At 44.3% G+C, this 25298-nt stretch overlaps 1 protein-coding gene across 1 annotated transcript in view; it reads right to left on the bottom strand.

Moving 5' to 3' along the window:
- Positions 1-24095, bottom strand: part of LOC120047902 (chromodomain Y-like protein 2) — a 61091-nt gene extending 36996 nt beyond the window's left edge. The window contains exons 1-3 of the mRNA XM_038993497.1: positions 23835-24095; positions 12856-13531; positions 8834-9051 (exon numbers count right to left, since the gene is read on the bottom strand). Coding sequence (XP_038849425.1) covers positions 8834-9051; positions 12856-13531; positions 23835-23858 — 918 coding nt within the window. The 5' untranslated portion in view covers positions 23859-24095. The remainder of the gene's footprint in view (positions 1-8833; positions 9052-12855; positions 13532-23834) is intronic.
- Between the last annotated feature and the right edge of the window lie 1203 nt (positions 24096-25298).

Genomic DNA, 25298 nt, shown 5'->3' with positions numbered 1-25298 from the left:
TCTCCATGGTAATTTATACCATAACATATCCTCCTGCCCCCTATCCATCTTTAGTGCAACCGGATTACGGATCAATTGAGCCAGGATCACCAAGATATCCTGGCTTAATCCCTTATCCTAGTTTTGTGCAACAGGCCCCTGGTGTTAGTGCGTTGTTGTTGTTGTTGTGTGTGTGTGTGTATCGTATCCCCTACCTCTGGTGTTAGTGCGTTGTTGTTGTTGTTGTTGTGTGTGTGTATCATATCCCCTACCTCTGGTGTTAGTGCGTTGTTGTTGTTGTTGTTGTGTGTGTATCGTATCCCCTACCTCTGGTGTTAGTGCGTTGTTGTTGTTGTTGTGTGTGTGTGTGTATCGTATCCCCTACCTCTGGTGTTAGTGCGTTGTTGTTGTTGTTGTTGTGTGTGTGTATCATATCCCCTACCTCTGGTGTTAGTGCGTTGTTGTTGTTGTTGTTGTGTGTGTATCGTATCCCCTACCTCTGGTGTTAGTGCGTTGTTGTTGTTGTTGTTGTTGTGTGTGTGTATCGTATCCCCTACCTCTGGTGTTAGTGCGTTGTTGTTGTTGTTGTTGTGTGTGTGTATCGTATCCCTACCTCTGGTGTTAGTGCGTTGTTGTTGTTGTTGTTGTGTGTGTGTATCGTATCCCCTACCTCTGGTGTTAGTGCGTTGTTGTTGTTGTGTGTGTGTATCGTATCCCCTACCTCTGGTGTTAGTGCGTTGTTGTTGTTGTGTGTGTATCGTATCCCCTACCTCTGGTGTTAGTGCGTTGTTGTTGTGTGTGTGTGTATCGTATCCCCTACCTCTGGTGTTAGTGCGTTGTTGTTGTTGTGTGTGTGTATCGTATCCCCTACCTCTGGTGTTAGTGCGTTGTTGTTGTTGTGTGTGTATCGTATCCCCTACCTCTGGTGTTAGTGCGTTGTTGTTGTGTGTGTGTGTATCGTATCCCCTACCTCTGGTGTTAGTGCGTTGTTGTTGTTGTGTGTGTGTATCGTATCCCCTACCTCTGGTGTTAGTGCGTTGTTGTTGTTGTTGTGTGTGTGTATCGTATCCCCTACCTCTGGTGTTAGTGCGTTGTTGTGTGTGTGTGTATCGTATCCCCTACCTCTGGTGTTAGTGCGTTGTTGTTGTTGTGTGTGTGTGTGTGTATCGTATCCCCTACCTCTGGTGTTAGTGCGTTGTTGTTGTTGTGTGTGTGTGTGTATCGTATCCCCTACCTCTGGTGTTAGTGCGTTGTTGTTGTGTGTGTGTGTGTATCGTATCCCCTACCTCTGGTGTTAGTGCGTTGTTGTTGTTGTGTGTGTATCGTATCCCCTACCTCTGGTGTTAGTGCGTTGTTGTTGTTGTGTGTGTATCGTATCCCCTACCTCTGGTGTTAGTGCGTTGTTGTTGTTGTGTGTGTATCGTATCCCCTACCTCTGGTGTTAGTGCGTTGTTGTTGTTGTGTGTGTATCGTATCCCCTACCTCTGGTGTTAGTGCGTTGTTGTTGTTGTGTGTGTATCGTATCCCCTACCTCTGGTGTTAGTGCGTTGTTGTTGTTGTGTGTGTATCGTATCCCCTACCTCTGGTGTTAGTGCGTTGTTGTTGTTGTGTGTGTATCGTATCCCCTACCTCTGGTGTTAGTGCGTTGTTGTTGTTGTGTGTGTGTGTATCGTATCCCCTACCTCTGGTGTTAGTGCGTTGTTGTTGTTGTGTGTGTATCGTATCCCCTACCTCTGGTGTTAGTGCGTTGTTGCTGTGTGTGTGTGTGTATCGTATCCCCTACCTCTGGTGTTAGTGCGTTGTTGTTGTTGTTGTTGTGTGTGTGTATCGTATCCCCTACCTCTGGTGTTAGTGCGTTGTTGTTGTTGTTGTTGTTGTGTGTGTGTATCGTATCCCCTACCTCTGGTGTTAGTGCGTTGTTGTTGTTGTTGTTGTTGTGTGTGTGTATCGTATCCCCTACCTCTGGTGTTAGTGCGTTGTTGTTGTTGTGTGTGTATCGTATCCCCTACCTCTGGTGTTAGTGCGTTGTTGTGTGTGTGTGTGTGTGTGTGTATCGTATCCCCTACCTCTGGTGTTAGTGCGTTGTTGTTGTTGTGTGTGTGTGTATCGTATCCCCTACCTCTGGTGTTAGTGCGTTGTTGTTGTTGTGTGTGTATCGTATCCCCTACCTCTGGTGTTAGTGCGTTGTTGTTGTTGTGTGTGTGTGTGTATCGTATCCCCTACCTCTGGTGTTAGTGCGTTGTTGTTGTTGTGTGTGTGTGTGTGTATCGTATCCCCTACCTCTGGTGTTAGTGCGTTGTTGTTGTTGTGTGTGTATCGTATCCCCTACCTCTGGTGTTAGTGCGTTGTTGTTGTTGTGTGTGTATCGTATCCCCTACCTCTGGTGTTAGTGCGTTGTTGTTGTTGTTGTTGTGTGTGTGTATCGTATCCCCTACCTCTGGTGTTAGTGCGTTGTTGTTGTTATGTGTGTGTATCGTATCCCCTACCTCTGGTGTTAGTGCGTTGTTGTTGTTGTGTGTGTATCGTATCCCCTACCTCTGGTGTTAGTGCGTTGTTGTTGTTGTGTGTGTATCGTATCCCCTACCTCTGGTGTTAGTGCGTTGTTGTTGTTGTTGTGTGTGTGTATCGTATCCCCTACCTCTGGTGTTAGTGCGTTGTTGTTGTGTGTGTGTGTATCGTATCCCCTACCTCTGGTGTTAGTGCGTTGTTGTTGTTGTTGTTGTGTGTGTGTATCGTATCCCCTACCTCTGGTGTTAGTGCGTTGTTGTTGTGTGTGTGTGTGTGTATCGTATCCCCTACCTCTGGTGTTAGTGCGTTGTTGTTGTTGTGTGTGTGTGTATCGTATCCCCTACCTCTGGTGTTAGTGCGTTGTTGTTGTTGTGTGTGTGTGTATCGTATCCCCTACCTCTGGTGTTAGTGCGTTGTTGTTGTTGTGTGTGTGTATCGTATCCCCTACCTCTGGTGTTAGTGCGTTGTTGTTGTGTGTGTGTGTATCGTATCCCCTACCTCTGGTGTTAGTGCGTTGTTGTTGTTGTTGTTGTGTGTGTGTATCGTATCCCCTACCTCTGGTGTTAGTGCGTTGTTGTTGTGTGTGTGTGTATCGTATCCCCTACCTCTGGTGTTAGTGCGTTGTTGTTGTTGTTGTGTGTGTGTATCGTATCCCCTACCTCTGGTGTTAGTGCGTTGTTGTTGTTGTGTGTGTGTGTATCGTATCCCCTACCTCTGGTGTTAGTGCGTTGTTGTTGTTGTGTGTGTGTGTGTATCGTATCCCCTACCTCTGGTGTTAGTGCGTTGTTGTTGTTGTGTGTGTGTATCGTATCCCCTACCTCTGGTGTTAGTGCGTTGTTGTTGTTGTTGTGTGTGTGTGTGTATCGTATCCCCTACCTCTGGTGTTAGTGCGTTGTTGTTGTTGTGTGTGTGTGTGTATCGTATCCCCTACCTCTGGTGTTAGTGCGTTGTTGTTGTTGTGTGTGTGTGTATCGTATCCCCTACCTCTGGTGTTAGTGCGTTGTTGTTGTTGTGTGTGTGTGTGTATCGTATCCCCTACCTCTGGTGTTAGTGCGTTGTTGTTGTTATGTGTGTGTATCGTATCCCCTACCTCTGGTGTTAGTGCGTTGTTGTTGTTGTGTGTGTATCGTATCCCCTACCTCTGGTGTTAGTGCGTTGTTGTTGTGTGTGTGTGTATCGTATCCCCTACCTCTGGTGTTAGTGCGTTGTTGTTGTTTTTGTTGTGTGTGTGTATCGTATCCCCTACCTCTGGTGTTAGTGCGTTGTTGTTGTTGTTGTTGTGTGTGTGTGTATCATATCCCCTACCTCTGGTGTTAGTGCGTTGTTGTTGTTGTGTGTGTGTGTATCATATCCCCTACCTCTGGTGTTAGTGCGTTGTTGTTGTGTGTGTGTGTGTATCGTATCCCCTACCTCTGGTGTTAGTGCGTTGTTGTTGTGTGTGTGTATCGTATCCCCTACCTCTGGTGTTAGTGCGTTGTTGTTGTGTGTGTGTATCGTATCCCCTACCTCTGGTGTTAGTGCGTTGTTGTTGTGTGTGTGTATCGTATCCCCTACCTCTGGTGTTAGTGCGTTGTTGTTGTTGTGTGTGTGTGTGTGTATCGTATCCCCTACCTCTGGTGTTAGTGCGTTGTTGTTGTGTGTGTGTGTATCGTATCCCCTACCTCTGGTGTTAGTGCGTTGTTGTTGTTGTGTGTGTGTATCGTATCCCCTACCTCTGGTGTTAGTGCGTTGTTGTTGTGTGTGTGTGTGTGTATCGTATCCCCTACCTCTGGTGTTAGTGCGTTGTTGTTGTGTGTGTGTGTGTGTGTGTGTATCGTATCCCCTACCTCTGGTGTTAGTGCGTTGTTGTTGTTGTTGTTGTTGTGTGTGTGTATTGTATCCCCTACCTCTGGTGTTAGTGCGTTGTTGTTGTGTGTGTGTGTGTATCGTATCCCCTACCTCTGGTGTTAGTGCGTTGTTGTTGTGTGTGTGTGTGTGTATCGTATCCCCTACCTCTGGTGTTAGTGCGTTGTTGTTGTTGTGTGTGTGTGTGTATCGTATCCCCTACCTCTGGTGTTAGTGCGTTGTTGTTGTGTGTGTGTATCGTATCCCCTACCTCTGGTGTTAGTGCGTTGTTGTTGTTGTTGTGTGTGTGTGTGTATCGTATCCCCTACCTCTGGTGTTAGTGCGTTGTTGTTGTTGTTGTTGTGTGTGTGTATCGTATCCCCTACCTCTGGTGTTAGTGCGTTGTTGTTGTTATGTGTGTGTATCGTATCCCCTACCTCTGGTGTTAGTGCGTTGTTGTTGTTGTTGTTGTGTGTGTGTATCGTATCCCCTACCTCTGGTGTTAGTGCGTTGTTGTTGTGTGTGTGTGTATCGTATCCCCTACCTCTGGTGTTAGTGCGTTGTTGTTGTTGTGTGTGTGTGTGTATCGTATCCCCTACCTCTGGTGTTAGTGCGTTGTTGTTGTGTGTGTGTATCGTATCCCCTACCTCTGGTGTTAGTGCGTTGTTGTTGTTGTGTGTGTGTATCGTATCCCCTACCTCTGGTGTTAGTGCGTTGTTGTTGTGTGTGTGTGTGTATCGTATCCCCTACCTCTGGTGTTAGTGCGTTGTTGTTGTTGTGTGTGTGTGTGTATCGTATCCCCTACCTCTGGTGTTAGTGCGTTGTTGTTGTGTGTGTGTATCGTATCCCCTACCTCTGGTGTTAGTGCGTTGTTGTTGTTGTGTGTGTGTATCGTATCCCCTACCTCTGGTGTTAGTGCGTTGTTGTTGTGTGTGTGTATCGTATCCCCTACCTCTGGTGTTAGTGCGTTGTTGTTGTTGTGTGTGTGTATCGTATCCCCTACCTCTGGTGTTAGTGCGTTGTTGTTGTTGTGTGTGTGTGTGTGTGTATCGTATCCCCTACCTCTGGTGTTAGTGCGTTGTTGTTGTGTGTGTGTATCGTATCCCCTACCTCTGGTGTTAGTGCGTTGTTGTTGTTGTGTGTGTGTATCGTATCCCCTACCTCTGGTGTTAGTGCGTTGTTGTTGTTGTGTGTGTGTGTATCGTATCCCCTACCTCTGGTGTTAGTGCGTTGTTGTTGTTGTTGTGTGTATCGTATCCCCTACCTCTGGTGTTAGTGCGTTGTTGTTGTGTGTGTGTGTGTGTATCGTATCCCCTACCTCTGGTGTTAGTGCGTTGTTGTTGTGTGTGTGTGTGTATCGTATCCCCTACCTCTGGTGTTAGTGCGTTGTTGTTGTGTGTGTGTGTGTATCGTATCCCCTACCTCTGGTGTTAGTGCGTTGTTGTTGTGTGTGTGTGTGTATCGTATCCCCTACCTCTGGTGTTAGTGCGTTGTTGTTGTGTGTGTGTGTGTGTATCGTATCCCCTACCTCTGGTGTTAGTGCGTTGTTGTTGTGTGTGTGTGTGTATCGTATCCCCTACCTCTGGTGTTAGTGCGTTGTTGTTGTTGTGTGTGTGTATCGTATCCCCTACCTCTGGTGTTAGTGCGTTGTTGTTGTTGTTGTGTGTGTGTATCGTATCCCCTACCTCTGGTGTTAGTGCGTTGTTGTTGTGTGTGTGTATCGTATCCCCTACCTCTGGTGTTAGTGCGTTGTTGTTGTTGTTGTGTGTGTGTATCGTATCCCCTACCTCTGGTGTTAGTGCGTTGTTGTTGTGTGTGTGTATCGTATCCCCTACCTCTGGTGTTAGTGCGTTGTTGTTGTGTGTGTGTGTATCGTATCCCCTACCTCTGGTGTTAGTGCGTTGTTGTTGTGTGTGTGTGTGTGTGTATCGTATCCCCTACCTCTGGTGTTAGTGCGTTGTTGTTGTTGTTGTGTGTGTGTGTGTATCGTATCCCCTACCTCTGGTGTTAGTGCGTTGTTGTTGTTGTTGTGTGTGTGTGTGTATCGTATCCCCTACCTCTGGTGTTAGTGCGTTGTTGTTGTTGTTGTGTGTGTGTGTGTATCGTATCCCCTACCTCTGGTGTTAGTGCGTTGTTGTTGTGTGTGTGTGTGTGTATCGTATCCCCTACCTCTGGTGTTAGTGCGTTGTTGTTGTGTGTGTGTGTGTGTGTATCGTATCCCCTACCTCTGGTGTTAGTGCGTTGTTGTTGTTGTGTGTGTGTATCGTATCCCCTACCTCTGGTGTTAGTGCGTTGTTGTTGTTGTGTGTGTGTATCGTATCCCCTACCTCTGGTGTTAGTGCGTTGTTGTTGTTGTGTGTGTGTATCGTATCCCCTACCTCTGGTGTTAGTGCGTTGTTGTTGTTGTTGTTGTGTGTGTATCGTATCCCCTACCTCTGGTGTTAGTGCGTTGTTGTTGTTGTTGTGTGTGTATCGTATCCCCTACCTCTGGTGTTAGTGCGTTGTTGTTGTTGTGTGTGTGTATCGTATCCCCTACCTCTGGTGTTAGTGCGTTGTTGTTGTGTGTGTGTATCGTATCCCCTACCTCTGGTGTTAGTGCGTTGTTGTTGTTGTTGTGTGTGTGTATCGTATCCCCTACCTCTGGTGTTAGTGCGTTGTTGTTGTTGTGTGTGTGTATCGTATCCCCTACCTCTGGTGTTAGTGCGTTGTTGTTGTTGTGTGTGTGTGTGTATCGTATCCCCTACCTCTGGTGTTAGTGCGTTGTTGTTGTTGTTGTTGTGTGTATCGTATCCCCTACCTCTGGTGTTAGTGCGTTGTTGTTGTTGTTGTTGTGTGTGTATCGTATCCCCTACCTCTGGTGTTAGTGCGTTGTTGTTGTTGTGTGTGTGTGTATCGTATCCCCTACCTCTGGTGTTAGTGCGTTGTTGTTGTTGTTGTTATGTGTGTGTGTATCGTATCCCCTACCTCTGGTGTTAGTGCGTTGTTGTTGTTGTGTGTGTGTATCGTATCCCCTACCTCTGGTGTTAGTGCGTTGTTGTTGTTGTTGTTATGTGTGTGTGTATCGTATCCCCTACCTCTGGTGTTAGTGCGTTGTTGTTGTTGTTGTTATGTGTGTGTGTATCGTATCCCCTACCTCTGGTGTTAGTGCGTTGTTGTTGTTGTTGTTATGTGTGTGTGTATCGTATCCCCTACCTCTGGTGTTAGTGCGTTGTTGTTGTGTGTGTATCGTATCCCCTACCTCTGGTGTTAGTGCGTTGTTGTTGTGTGTGTGTATCGTATCCCCTACCTCTGGTGTTAGTGCGTTGTTGTTGTTGTGTGTGTGTATCGTATCCCCTACCTCTGGTGTTAGTGCGTTGTTGTTGTTGTTGTGTGTGTGTATCGTATCCCCTACCTCTGGTGTTAGTGCGTTGTTGTTGTGTGTGTGTGTATCGTATCCCCTACCTCTGGTGTTAGTGCGTTGTTGTTGTTGTGTGTGTGTGTATCGTATCCCCTACCTCTGGTGTTAGTGCGTTGTTGTTGTTGTTGTGTGTGTATCGTATCCCCTACCTCTGGTGTTAGTGCGTTGTTGTTGTTGTTGTTATGTGTGTGTGTATCGTATCCCCTACCTCTGGTGTTAGTGCGTTGTTGTTGTTGTTGTGTGTGTATCGTATCCCCTACCTCTGGTGTTAGTGCGTTGTTGTTGTGTGTGTGTATCGTATCCCCTACCTCTGGTGTTAGTGCGTTGTTGTTGTGTGTGTGTATCGTATCCCCTACCTCTGGTGTTAGTGCGTTGTTGTTGTTGTGTGTGTGTGTATCGTATCCCCTACCTCTGGTGTTAGTGCGTTGTTGTTGTTGTTGTGTGTGTATCGTATCCCCTACCTCTGGTGTTAGTGCGTTGTTGTTGTTGTGTGTATCGTATCCCCTACCTCTGGTGTTAGTGCGTTGTTGTTGTGTGTGTGTATCGTATCCCCTACCTCTGGTGTTAGTGCGTTGTTGTTGTGTGTGTGTATCGTATCCCCTACCTCTGGTGTTAGTGCGTTGTTGTTGTTGTTGTGTGTGTGTATCGTATCCCCTACCTCTGGTGTTAGTGCGTTGTTGTTGTTGTGTGTATCGTATCCCCTACCTCTGGTGTTAGTGCGTTGTTGTTGTTGTGTGTGTGTATCGTATCCCCTACCTCTGGTGTTAGTGCGTTGTTGTTGTTGTTGTTGTGTGTGTGTATCGTATCCCCTACCTCTGGTGTTAGTGCGTTGTTGTTGTGTGTGTGTATCGTATCCCCTACCTCTGGTGTTAGTGCGTTGTTGTTGTGTGTGTGTATCGTATCCCCTACCTCTGGTGTTAGTGCGTTGTTGTTGTTGTGTGTGTGTGTGTGTATCGTATCCCCTACCTCTGGTGTTAGTGCGTTGTTGTTGTTGTGTGTGTGTATCGTATCCCCTACCTCTGGTGTTAGTGCGTTGTTGTTGTTGTGTGTGTGTGTGTGTATCGTATCCCCTACCTCTGGTGTTAGTGCGTTGTTGTTGTTGTGTGTGTGTATCGTATCCCCTACCTCTGGTGTTAGTGCGTTGTTGTCAGACGTCTGGCTGGAGAGCAGCACGTGCGTGAAGCCCTCCTCCTTCCTGACAACAATGTCACGGAATCGACAGTTGGTCTCGTTCTGCCGCACGTTGTACCTCAGCCGCTTGTGGAACACGTAGCCTTTGTCCTCTCCAAGCTTCCTCTTCACAGAGCTGTGCAGATTCACCTCACCGTTGGAGAGTGTGGAGCCTGTTGGAACATATGGAGCAGAATGAATGATGGGCAGAGTGCATGATGGGCAGAGTGCATGATGGGCTGAGGATCCATCAGGAGTCAGAGCAGTGTACCCTACTTTAAGAGAGACTTTCCTGGAAAACGACATGGTGCATCTCAAGGGGTGTACTTGAGCCTCTTCACTGGAAGACATATTCAGAGACAGCGTTTGTGCACACAGTAGTACTGCAAGTGCCAGCTCAGCTAGTGACACAATAGACATGCAAATAATATTTTAACTTCTGTAGAGCTGGGATGTGCATTACTGATATCGAAGAAAAAAAATAAAATCAACTATATTGCTCTGTTTGCATGTCAATAGTTGTCTATTCACACTTTCTTAAAATACTCCCTTGAAAGAGTGAGAAGGCTATATCAATTTTTATCATCAGGAAACATCATCCTCATTTTGCATGCTGCTCCTGTCAACGTATCATAACTACTGAATCAGACCCCATCTTGATTCTATTCGTTTCTAAGACAATGAAAGAGGCATGACTGCAAATGAGCACAGCGAATGGATTCACACCAATTCCCCAGTCTGGGGTAAACTGTGGCTGTGACAACATTCAAATGCAAGACTAGGATCCTCAGAGAGACACAAAGTGACTCATTTTTGTTTACAGGTCAAGTTACTGAGCACAGAAGACCAAACAGGGACCAACATTCAGTTACTGACCAAGGAAAACATAACTTGACCCATTGAGACATTACCAACTACAATGATAATTTATTCTATTTCTACAAATATATTTCATCACAACAAATGTTTCAGCACAAGTATTCTATGATCTGATTTGACCATGGGAAAAAGAGCTAGATCGTAAATGCTGGAAAACCGTGTCCAAACCTTGGTTTGATCCCTCAGGGGTAGGTAGGCCTTTCAGAGTCCCCAGACCCCAGCCAGATGTTAGAATCCAAGGCTCTGTCATCCTCTGTCATCTCGTGACATTAGACATCGTAGGTCAATGTTATCACCCAACCAATAAACTATTACACTCGTTGCGATGGGACCATAGAGGCAAATGTTTCTATGAAGGTAAACCAAAGATTTCAAGACTAAAAGTGGTGAATGTAGTAGCTTACAATAAGGAAAAACTCCAGGTAACAATACACTATGTAGTCCTTTGCCTATATACTAAATCTGCCTTTGGTGCAGGCAATGTTGTTGTTCACATTATATATCAAACAAAATCAAAGTTTTTTTTGTCACATGCACAGGATACAAAAGGTGTAAATGGTACAGTGAAATGGTTACTTGTATATTTCCATAGTAGGAATATCAAAATAGAAAGTGTTCAGATAGAAATGTTGTACAAATATGTTATAATTATTAGATGATGCTTACCGAGACACACTTGTCTAAATTGATGGGTCATGTGAAAGAAATGCTATAGCCCCAGCCACATCTAGATATGTGGATGAGTCACTATTGTCTAGACATGTACACATGTTCATGAAATACAATAGATGGCCGTATTCACCCCCAGACACACCTGGCTAACTTGATGGGTCATGTAATCTGGTGAATTGGAGTCTTTTGTTTAGACATGTAGCTAGCTAGGTAAACAATTAATCATAGTCCCCAACCCATACTACTAGCAATACAAACTGATTGTCATAGCTAGCCACCATGCATGAAATTCTGTAGTATGTTTCTGCAGGTAGCTAAAGCTAACCAACTAGGTTCATTGTTAGCTATTTAGCTAACATTAGGCTATAACTAGCAATGCAAAAGGCATTCTGAGATACAAATAATATTACTACACAGATCACACGCAACAGTAGCTAGCGAGCCAGCAAGCTAACGGTTGCTAGGTTACAGTACATTTTAACTTGCAATGAAAACGACTTTCTGACTAAATTAGAAATGTATAATATCTGAAAGTGTAGCTAGACTCTTACCCGTAAACATGGATGGATGCTTCAAAGCAGCCTGGAACCCCTTTAGCTGACTAAATAAGACGTCCCGTGTTTCTGTTTTGTTTGTACAACTTGTTTGGCCTGCGTTGTGTCAAGTCACTCCAGTTCACACTGACCGTGTGCAGAAAGTAGTCCACAACTTTTCCCCACTTTGTCAATAGCACCTGCTAAATTCAGGGAAGCAATGTTGTTTCGAGCAGTAGCAACACTTCTGCAGTTCTCCATGGCTAACGTTAAATCTTTCAAAAAAATCTGCGGTAGGAAGGCTTCTGTTATTGACAGAAGCATGCTATATGGCAGACCAATCCAAACTCATCTCTCGGCAAGTCCAGCCCAGCAATTATCTCAGCCAATCATGGCTAGCGGGAAGGTTCCTGGCTTTTTCCGTGGCTAAACCAACTAGGCTCGTAATTTAACAATTGTATTTCTATTTACACATGGCATACAAGTTTGTTATTAAGACAGATGAACGTTCACATATTCCAGAAGGCATTTCTGCCCAAAAAACACATTTTTATAAAAATAAAACAATTACGTTCAAATGCCTCTCCTGTGAAGTACGACATAAGCCTAGCTTCTTGAAACAGGTCACATTTATGAGCCCATTGCTGTGCCTTTCAGCTGGGGTCTACTGATTCTGGATAGGAAAACAATAATTGTCTGTGGAAACACACAGATTGTTTATGCTTTTTACAAGGGTAATACAAGCATGCCTGCTTTTGGCTTTTCTTCGTAGTTTGACGCAAATAAATGCAGTGACTTTCCATGTCTTGTTCTAGTCAGATAACCAAACATTATTCAACATCTTCACAGCTCTACCGTGGCCTAGGGCTCCAGCTTATCCTGAGTGATAATAGAGAACAGCAACAATTAAATGCTTTACAGAACATGATTCACACCTAACACAAATATGAGGTGTACAATAGTATTGTGTTTCAAGTTGTAAAGTGTAACACACTGTGGTAATGTGGCCATTAACTGCCTTCAGTATATCATCAGTATGCTGTAATGTGTTAAATTTGCCACATGGCACTGATTTGCTTGGGTATGAGATTGTACTAAAACAAAATCATAATAAGAGTGCAAAATACTACCACTATCAATGTGATGACAAACAGCCAGTCTATCCAGACAAATGTAGAAGAATCTAACTATCAATGTGATGACAAACAGCCCCCACACATTGTGATTTGACCCTGACATAGGTGGAAAGGACTTTATAAATATAATCATTAACTCAATGAGACTAGTCTTGGACTGTGACCCGGGACTGAAATTCACTGTCCTTATCACCACTCTCAGTAGTACAATACTGAACCATAAGGACCTCACAGAGCATGCATTCAACTATAGGCTACGGAGGCATCCTCTGGCTGTCTCATCTACATCTTATACATCTGGTACAATGCTGAGATACAACCTGGTTTACCAAATCCACTATGGCATGTAGCTAACTGTCCAGGATACAATGCGTTTCCATTTCAAATATTCCCATCCCGCTGGAATCACTGTAATTCAATAGAGAACAAAACTACATTGAATCGGAATTGAGTGAAAACGAAAATGACAACAACAATATAACAATGTAATTTCCACTGGGCTATTATGTAAGCTAACATTGGCAAGATAGCAAGCTGACTGAGCAAACCAGCATCACCTCAAGCTGTGATGTAAATGTTCCGTCTATCCCTCTGTCTATCAATCCTACTAGAAATCCTAGAGTTCTCTGCACATGTTCATTCAATCAATAGCTAGGGGCCCGAATGTTTCCTGGCCAGGTCACTTGGCCAGGACAAACTCATGGTCCAACTATCTATAATAAAGGTATATATACACCATCCAGAGTGCGTCACTTACCTAGTTCATTGACCAGCGGTGTCCCGGAGGTTTCCATGCCCCCCATCACCCTCTCCGTGTCATGGGTCAGTCTGTGTGTCCCGGCTGCTGCCCGGTACAGGACAGGGTCCATCTCTCCATTCTGTAGTCCGTTATGAGGGGCCCTTACCGGGGGCACAAACTGCAGTCCCCCCGGAGGAGCCTTGTACGGCATAGCTTTGGTCATCCTGTGTGGAGAGACATGCTTCCCCCCCCCTCCTCCTCCAGCTCCTCCTCCGCTCACCTTCTTCTGCTTCTGAGAAGCTCCAGTACCAACCCCCAAACCCATGCCCTCCCTTACTCCTGCCTCAGGATTAACCCCGGCCCCTGGACTAACACTAGTCCTTTTCTTCTTACGTGCCTCTGCTCGTGCTCTCGGGGTGTCTGGGGCGGGAGGACGGGCGGATAGGAGGTGTGGTCCAACCCCCCCTGGGGGCCCTCCCGGCCTCCATGGTCCCCCTGCCGTCCCGGGGGGCAGCTTGGGGGGTTTGGGTCGTTTGTGTTGGGTGTGCAGATGCAGGCCGTCGATGAACTCCTCACAGTGCAGCAGGTGGTGCTCGGGCTCCCAGGTGTCCTCCTTGCTGCCGTAACCCTTCCACCGGATCAGGTACTCCCACTTGCCCTTCTTGTTGCGCCGCTTGTCCATGATCCGCTCCACCTAGAGGGAGAAAATCAAGAAAGAGAGTCAGACATGATCACAATTCAATGACATTATCCTTACCTAATAAATACCTATCAGTTTCTTGGCGATTCATTCATAAATTTGCACACGATACCATTTGTAATGATTTCAAATCAGATTAAAAAAATACCACCTGTCACCATGACATTCTCTAGTAAGCATGTGTAATAGGGATGTAAATCAAATCTGACCAGGTTAGAGCTCCACTTTGAATCTCTCCTCTTTAATGTTAGCATAACCAGTGATTCTGTTCTGGAATTGCTGTGCTGATAGGCAAGCTCTCACCATGCATTAGAGAGAGCGGTTATGGGAGATGTAGGAGAGGAACAATGGGAGCAGCACTGTGATCACACCATACAGATGAACCAGATATCTGTTCTGTGGATGATGATAGAGGATTGATCAGCAAGTCAGAGTGGTACATTTCAAGTTTGTAACTTCAATAATGTCAAATGTGGAGCTGACAGACTGAGTATTTTGGCATACGGGTAGTTCTATATGGATTCAATCACTTTCTGACTGCCCCACTTTGGATTTGAACGAAACCTTCCATGCATGTTTGCCCATGGTAGAAGTGGTCAGAAAGTGACTTGCTTGACATAATTGCCAAAACATTCAGGAGATAAAGGTGCTCAAAGTTGACCCCTTTTGCATACCCACCCTACCATGAGACATCCATGTTTCATCACTGAAAAAAGATAAACAGTTGGGTTTGATATCATTTGAAAGCTTACAAACAGGGTTGTCAAAGTATTTAATAATCACTTCGAGGTGAAAGCCATGTCGTGCCTATAAACAAGTGAGAAGCGTGACTCCAAACTGCTGTCTGAAAGCAATGGGTACTTTCTCATTCACTTGAGAGATTTCATTGTTTTAGAAACATGAAATGAAATGGGTGATTATAATGCCTACACTACAGTCTAGTTTGTCCATTGTGTAACAGACAGGCAGGGTGTTTTTGACATATTCTCAAATGCACAATAACTAGACTCAGGAGAGCTGGTAATGATGAAGACAATGTTTGGTAGCACCGAACAAGTCCATTACCAACGAGGAAGCGTTCAATGTTCAGCGACTATATCTGGAATACTCTTATTGAGTCTGTCTGTGTCAGTGTAGACTGACACAGACAGACTCAATAAGAACAGCACACACACAAACAGAAAGACCAACAATAGAAGCAATTCCATCCTGGCTCCAACACAGAAGGACTGGCAGAGGAACACAAATGTACTGATAAAGAGTAGAAGTCAGTGGAATAGTACACACACACACACACACACACACACACACACCCCTGACTAAACAGAAGGATCTCTGAAGGGGAAGAATCTGTTTCAAAGCTGACCAAATAATTTGGTTTTGACATATAGACACTTACAGTATAAGCTACAGACACAAGCACAAAGCACTTCTTCTTCCTAAACTCTATATTAACACTACTCAAGCCGGCCAATAGTACCAACTCCAGAGAGCTGGGAACTTCAGGGCAGCATATCTCATCTCCATTCAAAATTAGAGTAAAACTTAACATCTCAGACTATTCTAGCACAGATAACTTCATGAATTACTTAGACATATGCAAATGTATGCGGACACCTCTTCAAATGAGTGGATTTGGCTATTTCAGCCACACCCGTTGTTGACAGGTGTATACAATCTAGAACACAGCCATGCAATCTGCATAGACAAACATTGGCAGAAGAATGGCCTTGCTGAAGAGCTCAGTGACTTTCAATGTGGCACCGTCATAGCATGCCACCTTTCCCAACAAGTCAGTTTGTCAAATTTCTGCCCTGCTAGAGCTGCCCCGGTCAACTGTAAGTGCTGTTATTGTGAAGGGAAAATGTTTAAGAGCAACAACGGCTCAGCCGTGAAGTGGTAGGCCACACAAGCTCACAGAACAGGACTGGCGAGTGCTGGAGCGCACAGCTCGCAAAAATTGTCTGTCCTCAGTGGCAACACTCACTACAGAGTTCCAAACTGCCTCTGGAACCAACGTCAGCACAAGAACTGTTCGTCGGGAGCTTCATGAAATGGGTTTCCATGGCCGAGCAGCCGTACACAAGCCTAAGATCACCATGCGCAATGCCAAGTCTCGGCTGGAGTGGTGTAAAGATTGCCGCTATTGGACTCTGGGGCAGTGGAAATGCGTTCTCCGGAGTGATGAATAACACTTCACCATCTGGCAGTCTGACGGATTAATCTGAGTTTGGCGGATGCCAGGAGAATATGCTCCAATGCATAGTGCCAACTGTAAAGTTTGGTGGAGGAGGAATAATGTTTTTTATGGTTCGGGCTAGGCCCCTTAGTTCCAGTGAAGGGAAATCTTAACGCTACAGCATACAATGACATTCTAGACAATTCTTTGCCTCTAACTTTGTGGCAACAGTTTGGGGAAGGCCCTTTCCTGTTTCAGCATGACAATGCCCACGTGTACAAAGCGAGGTCCATACAGAAATGATTTCTCGAGATCAGTGTGGAAGAACTTGACTGGCCTGCACAGAGCCCTGGCCTCAACCCCATTGAACACATTTGGGATGAATTGAAACGCCGACTGCGAGTCAGGCCTAATCTCCCAACATCTGTAACCGGCCTCACTAATGCTCGTGGCTGAATGGAAGCAAGTCCCTGCAGCAATGTTCCAGCATCTAGTGGAAAGCCTTCCCAGAAGAGTGGAGGCTGATATAGCAGCAAAGGAGGGACCAACTCCCATGTTAATGCCCATGATTCTGGAATGAGATGTCCAACAAGCAGGTGTCCACATACTTTTGTAGTGGTGTCATGTAGTGTATGTCTCTCGGCTTCCGGGGATAGTTGATTCCTAAAAGTACATTTGTAACGTCTTGCTGGTGGCAGATACAGTAGGACCCACTGCGGGAAGGAGATAAGAACCCATAGGCTGACATGTAGGCTGCTATCATGGAGAACCCTTAAATATGACTGTGGATATTCATGGTCACACACACACAGGTTGAACATGACATTTGACAGAGCCATTATGAATGACCACAGAATACAAATAGTCAAGGGGGAGCTTTCTCCATTCTACACACAGACACCCGGATGCATAATAAAGGTTATGTTCTCTGGGTCATGGGTCATGACCCTTTCAGGGGTCTATATTATTCTGTATAACATTCTGTTTTCGGAGTATGTTCATGTGTGTATAGATGTGCGTGTAGTACAGGTGTTCTCCTGTTTGCCTGTTGCATGTCCTCCCCCAGAGACCAAGCAGACAGAAACAAGCCTAATTGGTTGACAGCAGCTCTCTCACGCCCTCCACCACATCATCTCAGGAGGGACCTTCCCCCTAGATCTCCTGTTCTCATGGAGGAAGTTGATAATGGCACTGGAGAAACTAGCAGCAGACCGTGATGCTTCAGGGACCTCACTGAGGTTCTCTGTTGCCATTCATGCTTTATTCCAATAACCATCATTACATGCTGCAGAAAAGCAATAATAGGCTCATTCAATCTTTATTATCACATTTAGGAAGCCACACACTGTAGAATTCAAGTGTGTTATTAGACAACTCGATATCTATGATCTCCTCTTTCAATAATCTGTGATGGGCTCTTAGTTTGCAAATGAATATACAGTACACTGATTGTCAGCTACTAACGTGAACTGTTGACCTAGGTTGTTCTCTGACAGTACAACAAAGATAGAAACCAAATTAGTTTTGGAAAGGGGGCGTTTTATAGAGAACAGAGTCTGTTTTATACTGCAATCCATTTCTTGATCCAGTCCTCCATTCATCACACAACCTCACATCTTGCCAAGAGTTGTTTTTCTTCAGCAGTTGACCTTGTACCAGATGGAAGTGCCCTGCCATTTAGCCCCAGCATTTCCTTGGTGTTTAGTGGTCTCATACACAATGCTGCAGATGACATGCTGTGGGAAGACAAGCAGACTCCCACACGAAGGAGCATGCAGACATCAGTCTGGCTACTATACTTTACCCTCCCAACTAGCTATGTAGCTGCCTGCCTCCAGTTCAAATGCTTTTCTCCTTTCCTTTAGAAAACATCCTCCCACCCACATGACTTCAATGGAGCTTGACTTAGCCCTCGCATCGAAGGTGGGAGGGGCAGTGTGTGTGTGTGTGTGTGTGTGTGTGTGTGTGTGTGTGTGTGTGTGTATACAGAGGAGAGTGTAATGAAATGCCTTTTTAAAAGAAAAAAGGAGTAACAAAAAGTAGTAATTTACTCCCACACAGGAGAGAGCGAGCAGAGCTCAACACGACATACACATCTGTGTAACACACAAACACAGAAAGCCGGAATGGCCGTCTGCCTCCCAGCAAGCCCATTAACACATAGTAGGACACTGAGCCCAAATGGCCATCTGCCCATTACCAGACAGTGATGGGATGAGCAACAGGTACATATAAATACAGAGCCGCTCCACATTGATATTATGCTGGCCTGTGTATAACAGTTACAGTGCATTCAGAAAGTATTCAGACCCCACTTTTTCCACAATTTGTTACATTACAGCCTTATTCTAAAATGGATTAAACACCCCCCCAATCTACACACCATACCCCATAATGACAAAGCAAAAACAGTTTTTTTGAAATGTTGGCAAATTTACAAAATAAATAAACAAATAAATATGACATTTACATAAGCATTCAGACCCTTTACTCGGTACTTTGTTGAAGCACCTATGGCAGCGATTACAGCCTTGATTATTGGGTATGACGCTACAAGCTTGGCACACCTGTATTTGGGGAGTGTCACCCATTCTTCTCTGCAGATCCTCTCAAGCTCTGCAGAGCTATTTTCAGGTCTCTCCAGAGATGTTCGATCAGGTTCAAGTCCGGGCGCTGGCTGGGCCACTCAAGGACATTCAGAGACTTGTCCCGAATCCACTCCTCCATTGTCTTGGCTGTGTGCTTTGGGTCGTTGTCCTGTTGGAAGGTGAACCCCAGTCTGAGGTCCTGAGTGCTCTGGAGCAGGTTTTCATCAAGGATATCTCTACTTTGCTCAGTTCATCTTTCCCTCGATCCTGACTAGTCTCCCAGTCCCTGCCGCTGAAAAACATCCCCACAGCATGATGCTGCCATCACCATGCTTCACCGTAGGGATGGTATTGGCCAGGTGATGAGCTGTGCCTGGTTTCCTCCATATGTGACACTTGGCATTCAGGCCAAAGAATTCAATCTTGGTTTCATCAGACCAGAGAATCTTGTTTCTCATGGTCTGAGAGTCCTTTAAGTGCCTTTTGGCAAACTCCAAGCGGACTGTCATGTGCCTTTTATTGAGGAGTGGCTCCTGCCTGGCCAATCTACCATAAAGGCCTAATTGGTGGTGCTGCACAGATGGTTGTCCTTCTGGAAGGTTCTCCCATCTCCACAGATGAGGTCTGTCAGAGTGGCCATCGTGTTCTTGGTCACCTCCCTGACCAAGGCCCTTCTCCCCCGATTGCTCAGTTTGACCAGGAGGACAGTTCTAGAAATAGTCTTGGTGGTTCCAAACTTCTTCCATTTAAGAATGATGGAGGCCACTGTGTTCTTGAGTACCTTCAATGCCACAGAACATTTTTTGGTACCCTTCCCCATATCTGTGGCTCGACACAATTCTGTCTCTGAGCTCTACGGACAATTTCTTCGACTTCATGGCTTGTTTTTTTGCTCTGACATGCACTGTCAACTGTGGGACATTATATAGACAGGTGTGTGCCTTTCCAAATCATGTCCAATCAATTTAATTTACCACAGGTGGACTCCAATCAAGTTGTAGAAACATCTGAAGGATGATCAATTTAGAGTCTCATAACAAAGAGTCTGAATACTTATGTAAATAAGGTATTTTTTTAATAAATTTGCTAAAATGTCTAAACCTGTTTTCGCTTTGTCATTCTGGGAAATTGTGTGTCGATTGATGAGGATTTTTATTTATTTAATACATTTTAGAATTAGGCTGTAACGTAACAAAATGTGGAAATAGTGAAGGGGTCTGAATACTTTCCAAATGCACTGTACACAGTGTATCATATTGAGCCTGAATGGTGGTTTGTGCCCAGCTTGCTCATTACCAGAGAGAGGAGATATATTAAAGAGACTTGTGCTGTGGAGTCTTCACCTCATTCCCTGGAGCCAGCTGCTTCTTACAGCACCATGGTGGCCCTGGCCAGTCTGCTCCTTCTGACAATGACCACCCCCAAGGGGGACAATCAGCAGGGGGCAGACGTTCAATCTCAGTAGCACACACACACACACACACACACACACACACACACACACACACACACACACACACACACACACACACCCGTGCATGCATATACACAGACACACACACAGTTGGGCTGGTGTAATGAGACCGTAGCATCCTCTTTCTCACTCTGACATAAGGGCCATTGTTAGTGGCCGGACCTGACATGTCACCCTGCTGGGTTCTTACTTCCAAATTGATTATTTCTGTATGCCTGTTCACCAACTATTCAATAGGAGTCACAAGACAAGAAACACTGATTACGTGCACATTTGCAGACAAGTGGACATAAACACGAGAAACAAAAAATAAATACACACACACCTCCTCTATTCCCTCTGCATTCCAACTAGTCTATCAGGAGAATGTTTAATGTTAAAGGCTTTAGGTGTGGATGTGGAGCTGTTGAGCTCCAGCAGTGACAAATGCTCCTGCCACCCAAGGTGCTGTGCACATTAGTATGACTAAACAACCTAAGATGGGCGAGCAGCAGGGATGTCATGAAGAGACGATTATGATGCTTACCGCCCCGCGCACTGTCACACAAACCAGATCAAAGCTGACTTCAGAGAGAGAAAACACTCTCCTTCCTCAGGTTAGTAAAACAGACAAGGGGAGTGAGTTGGAGAGGGGTTCAACAACACACACAATACATGACTATGAGCTGGCAGGGAATCAGTGGAGGGGGAGATGCCTGTCCTGAGCATCCTGTTCACAGTACCCAGAGCCTAGGTATAGCAGGAACACACTGAGGTCTTCCAGGGATGAGTACTGCAGTTTAAAGGTTGTCATAGGGGTTAATTTAGTCCTTCTACAATTAAATTGACATTTATGTTTGTTGGTGAACACCGAATTCATGAAAGAAGCCAAATCTCAAATTAAGCAATGGGCTTGAAGACTCAAAGAACACATTGTGAGTATACTGTCTCTGAGACAGCTTCAGTGTATTTGGCGACCCATTAAGTGTTGTATATCTCCCATGCAATGCATAGTTTATTGCCCTCATGTTTCCCCCTGCGAGGCCAACCCATTTCCTCCAGTCTCTCTCCACCGCTCCCAATGGCCAGTTACAACTACGTTTGTTTTGAACAAGAACTTGTGGTCGTGTGTTGTGTCTTTCAATTGTGCTGATAAAGGCTGCATGTTGATGGTTAACAACTTGATTACTTTATGAATTTTAAATGAAGAGAATAATGAACTGATGATTATTTCAGCTGCACCTTGACAGCTCATCAAGTTGAACAATATTTATATCACTTGCTGACTATTTAAAAGGTTCTAATTTAGCTCACTCCATGACCACTTTTATGACATTTTCTGGAGGCGTACAAATGTGATTTATTTCTATAACAGAATATTCATATTTCCCTACATCATATCATGCATTTCTTGATAACATAACACAAACTCCTAAATATAGCCTATCTATTGCTAATCCATAGGATTACTGCTGCTCAGTCACACAGCAGAGGATTTAGCAGAACTGCAGGTGTTCTGAGACATTGGAGCATCTAGTGTAGGTGGCCATTTGAATAGACCAGACCATCTCAATCAATATGAGATATGGAGAGGGAGAACATAAAATGAGTGTGTGTGTGTGAGAGCGAGAGAGAGAGTGTGTGTGTGTGTGTGTGTGTGTGTGGACAGAGAGAAGCAGAAAGAGAAGCAGAGAGAGAGAAACAGAGAGATTAATGTTTGAGTGATGGTGCATAAGAAAGTAGCATAATTGTACAATCATAGGCCTATTATATTTCAAAGATATTCCTCTGAAAACTTTGTGAAATTAAGTTGAGACATGATCTTGAAATATCAATAATTCTGAGCTCTTCAATGTTTCAAATTTGATTCAGATCATTTTGATTCAACTTGCATGGCATTTAACTGGGTGTATAGGCCTAGATGTTGTAGTTCCTAATTGGAAAGTAAAAACTACAGTTCAAATTCCTCTTCTGCAAATCATAGCTTCTTAATTCTTCTAAACGAAGTGTATCATAGTTCTACAGTTTGTTAGGTAGCCTAAACACACCTTCACATGTAACACACTTACAGGCCTACATTTCCTGAATCCAATTCATGAGTCATACAGAGGGACACTATTGATAGTGAAGTCTTCCTCTCATACTTGTATTACCACATGTGATTGAACCAGTTTACCTCGCTTACTGGAATACACAGATCTATGTGCAAAAAAGGCACCTCCAGAAGGAACATGTGCTAACTGTCAATTTCAATAAGTGATCGTTTTGACCGTCAGAAATTGCACATTTACATTGTAGCCAATTAATATGCCATATGAAATGTGACCTGGGCTTGTTAGGTTATACAGAGCAACAGACCTCCCATCATTTAAGTGCATTTCTCATTACTGCATTGTTTTTTTAATGTCAACTGTTTACGGTGCAACGATTAAAATTAATATGGATTCAAACACCTGAAGAGGAGTATTTGGTGGAAAGTGGACATGCACATTTTCCAACTATGTCAGCAAACACAGGAAATGTAGGACTTATGACAATGTTATTCCTAATGACTAAAAATGACTTGTTATTACTAATGGCTCAATTGGTAGAGCATGGCGGTTGCTACACCAGGGTTGTGGGTTCGATTCCCAAGGGGGGCCAGTATGAATATGTACGCACTCACTCCTGTAAGTCGCTCTGGATAAGAGCGTCTGCTAAATGACTCAAATGTAAATGTAATGAATAAGAATTATAATAAATCACTACAGCCTAAGGAAAACAGTCAGACGGGGATAATTTCAGAAGCCATTTCAACTGACTAAACCATTTCTCAAAGCAATAGTGAAACAATGTCACAGAGAATTCCTAGCCAATAAATCAGAGGAAAGCACACATTTTAGTTATGACAACAAACCGCAGGAAATAGCTCACAGCTGAGAACAAGCACTAATGTCAACCTGGTCAACAGTTGATGGTGACATGCCACACAATAGGTCAAGTGCAAGGCAACTTATTTACCTATCTGGTGATGACCAGGCAATCCAACTAGTTGATGACCTTGTAGTGCAACTGGTATAGGCCATGGTGAAAAGAAACTGAAACAAGGTCGCATGACACCACTCCTCCAATAAAGAAGAGTTGGAGTCAGCAACATTGTCAACAATAGGCCTACAATAAGCACAATACAAGCATGGAAGACTGTATTTATTGCTGCCAACATCTTGGTCAATCTATCACCATAAAAGTCATGCCACCCCCATTGGGCCAAAACTGGTTGAATCAACGTTGTTTCCACATAATTTCCACCCCCGAAAAGCAATGTGATGACGTTGAATCAACGTGGAAAACTGGATTTGCAAAAAGTCATCAACATAAGGGCATCTTTATTCACCCAACTTTTAACCTAAATCCAACAAAAAAATGCACCATGTCATTGATTTTACGTTGAATTCACGTTGGTTGAAAACTCAACCAAATCTAGGCCTAAATCAAAACTAGACGTTGAACTGACGTATGTGCCCAGTGGGATGTGCGCGTAATCATCGAGACCTTCTAGGCTATTCCATCCATCCATCACCCAACATGTAGCAAACTTTTCGCCCCGGAATTGTTGAGGCGCACATTCTGGCATGACACATGCATCATCTAGTTAAACCACAATAACTCCATCGAAGCTTCTCCACTACATTGTTGTCACCTCCACTAAATGTTTGCTAGGCTAATAATACATTGCCTATCCTCTGGCATGCGCACCTTCCTAACCAACACCAGTCTGGAGCAATTTAACGTGTCCCTTTAGTGCTCTTGTCACTTTATCATGACTTTCAACAAGCGCGACCGATAGGGAGTTTATATTTTATGATCTTATCGCTTACGCGAACACTCACAACTCTATACAATTCACCCCATACAAAAGTCGCCGAGGCACATCGAAAAAAAGACGAGCCTCATCTTCTCGAGAGGGTTGGTTAGTTACGCCTGTTAAAGGGTTTAGGACTTCGTTTTTTCACCATAAACGAGGACCTCCCCTTACTTCCTAATTCCAGTATTCGTCAATACTACAGAGTATGTCGCTTAGACATGGTTTCACAGTACCTCGTAAAGGTCTCCCGAAGCCATCCTGTGGTGCGGACTTCGGCGGCGCGGCGTTCTTGCTTGCCTTGTTGGCTTTTTTGGATCCTATTCGCTCGGTGTTTTGGCGAAAGCCCCGATACACAGGTATTAGCGAGCAGCCTTGTTATTCTGAGCCAGCCGCAGTAGCAGATCATCAGACAGTGTCAATCGAGCCCGGCGCTCTGCGATGGATCGCTCTTCACTTAAAACAAACAACCAAGGGGAGATTGGGGCGGTGCTGTTTATTCAGTGCGGAGTGGATGACCGAAATTAGTCAACGTATGAACGTAATCATGTGTGAAATGTGCTCCAGTCCCCTGCGCTGTCTGCGCTGTAGAGGTAGCCCAATCTCCATGAACCAAATGGCTGATGAATAGACGTCTTCCGTTGAGGGACACCAAATGAGTCCAATTTGCTTTCCTGTCTGTCCAGTTGAATTGAGACGATCATTTGAAGAACTAATTGGTTTTAGAATCAATTTCACTTAGCACATGTGTTATTGGGATGTATGCAATGTAGTACATTTTATTAAAGAACTGTCATTGCACATTATAGTAAACATATTGCCTTCTTCCATTTTACTGCAATTTTTTCACATTAAATGTTAAAATGACACGATGACCCTGACACTCACTGTAATGACTGTTCTCCATGTAATAACATAGTTGTTAACATTTATTTACCTTAAATGAGATAGGCCTACTTTTCCAATAATGAATGGGTTACATTTACTCACCAGGTGTAAATTAAATGCAGAATAAAATAGGCGTGCTCCTCTGAATACCTTTGTGTTTTAGTTGGTGGCTAAACTCAACTGGTTATTCATTTAATTAAGAATAGGATTATCACTGCTTTTTCAATACTGACATAGTGTGGACTCACATTTGTTTATTTACATTTTAAAACATAATCCTTCAGAACCTGTTGCATTCCACATCCAGGGTTGCCCAGCCTTGACTTGACAAATGGGCAATAGCCATAATGCAATGCAAAGAAGACTGAAGACAGTGATAAGCAACAGTATGGTACTTTAAACAGTTGTGTATGTCACATCGGCAATTATTGACAGTTTACAGTTTAGTGGAAAGTGTATGAGGGAAATAGATAGATAATTTAGATTTTATTGCTCTCTATATTATAGTCATGTGATACCCCTTTAATTGGCTGTGGTTTGCTTTCATATTAAACTCTTAAATGCTCAACACACATTTAGCCCCTACTCACCAGATATTTAGAGATACTTGGTTTATCTCCACAGAGACATACAGTAGGGGTTATTTGTGTTCCAGTAAGGCTACGTGTGTGTGTGTGTGTGTGTGTGTGTGTGTGTGTGTGTGTGTGTGTGTGTGTGTGTGTGTGTGTGTGTGTGTGTGTGTGTGTGTGTGTGAGAAGGCATCAACAATGAACAGTGTATGATATCCTATCAACCCTATAGGCCAACAGATG

The sequence above is a fragment of the Salvelinus namaycush genome, chromosome 1, assembly GCF_016432855.1.
Source record: "Salvelinus namaycush isolate Seneca chromosome 1, SaNama_1.0, whole genome shotgun sequence".
Taxonomy (NCBI): domain Eukaryota; kingdom Metazoa; phylum Chordata; class Actinopteri; order Salmoniformes; family Salmonidae; genus Salvelinus; species Salvelinus namaycush.
The sequence above is the reverse complement of the archived record's forward strand: the minus strand, read 5'-3'. Positions and strand labels throughout refer to the sequence as shown.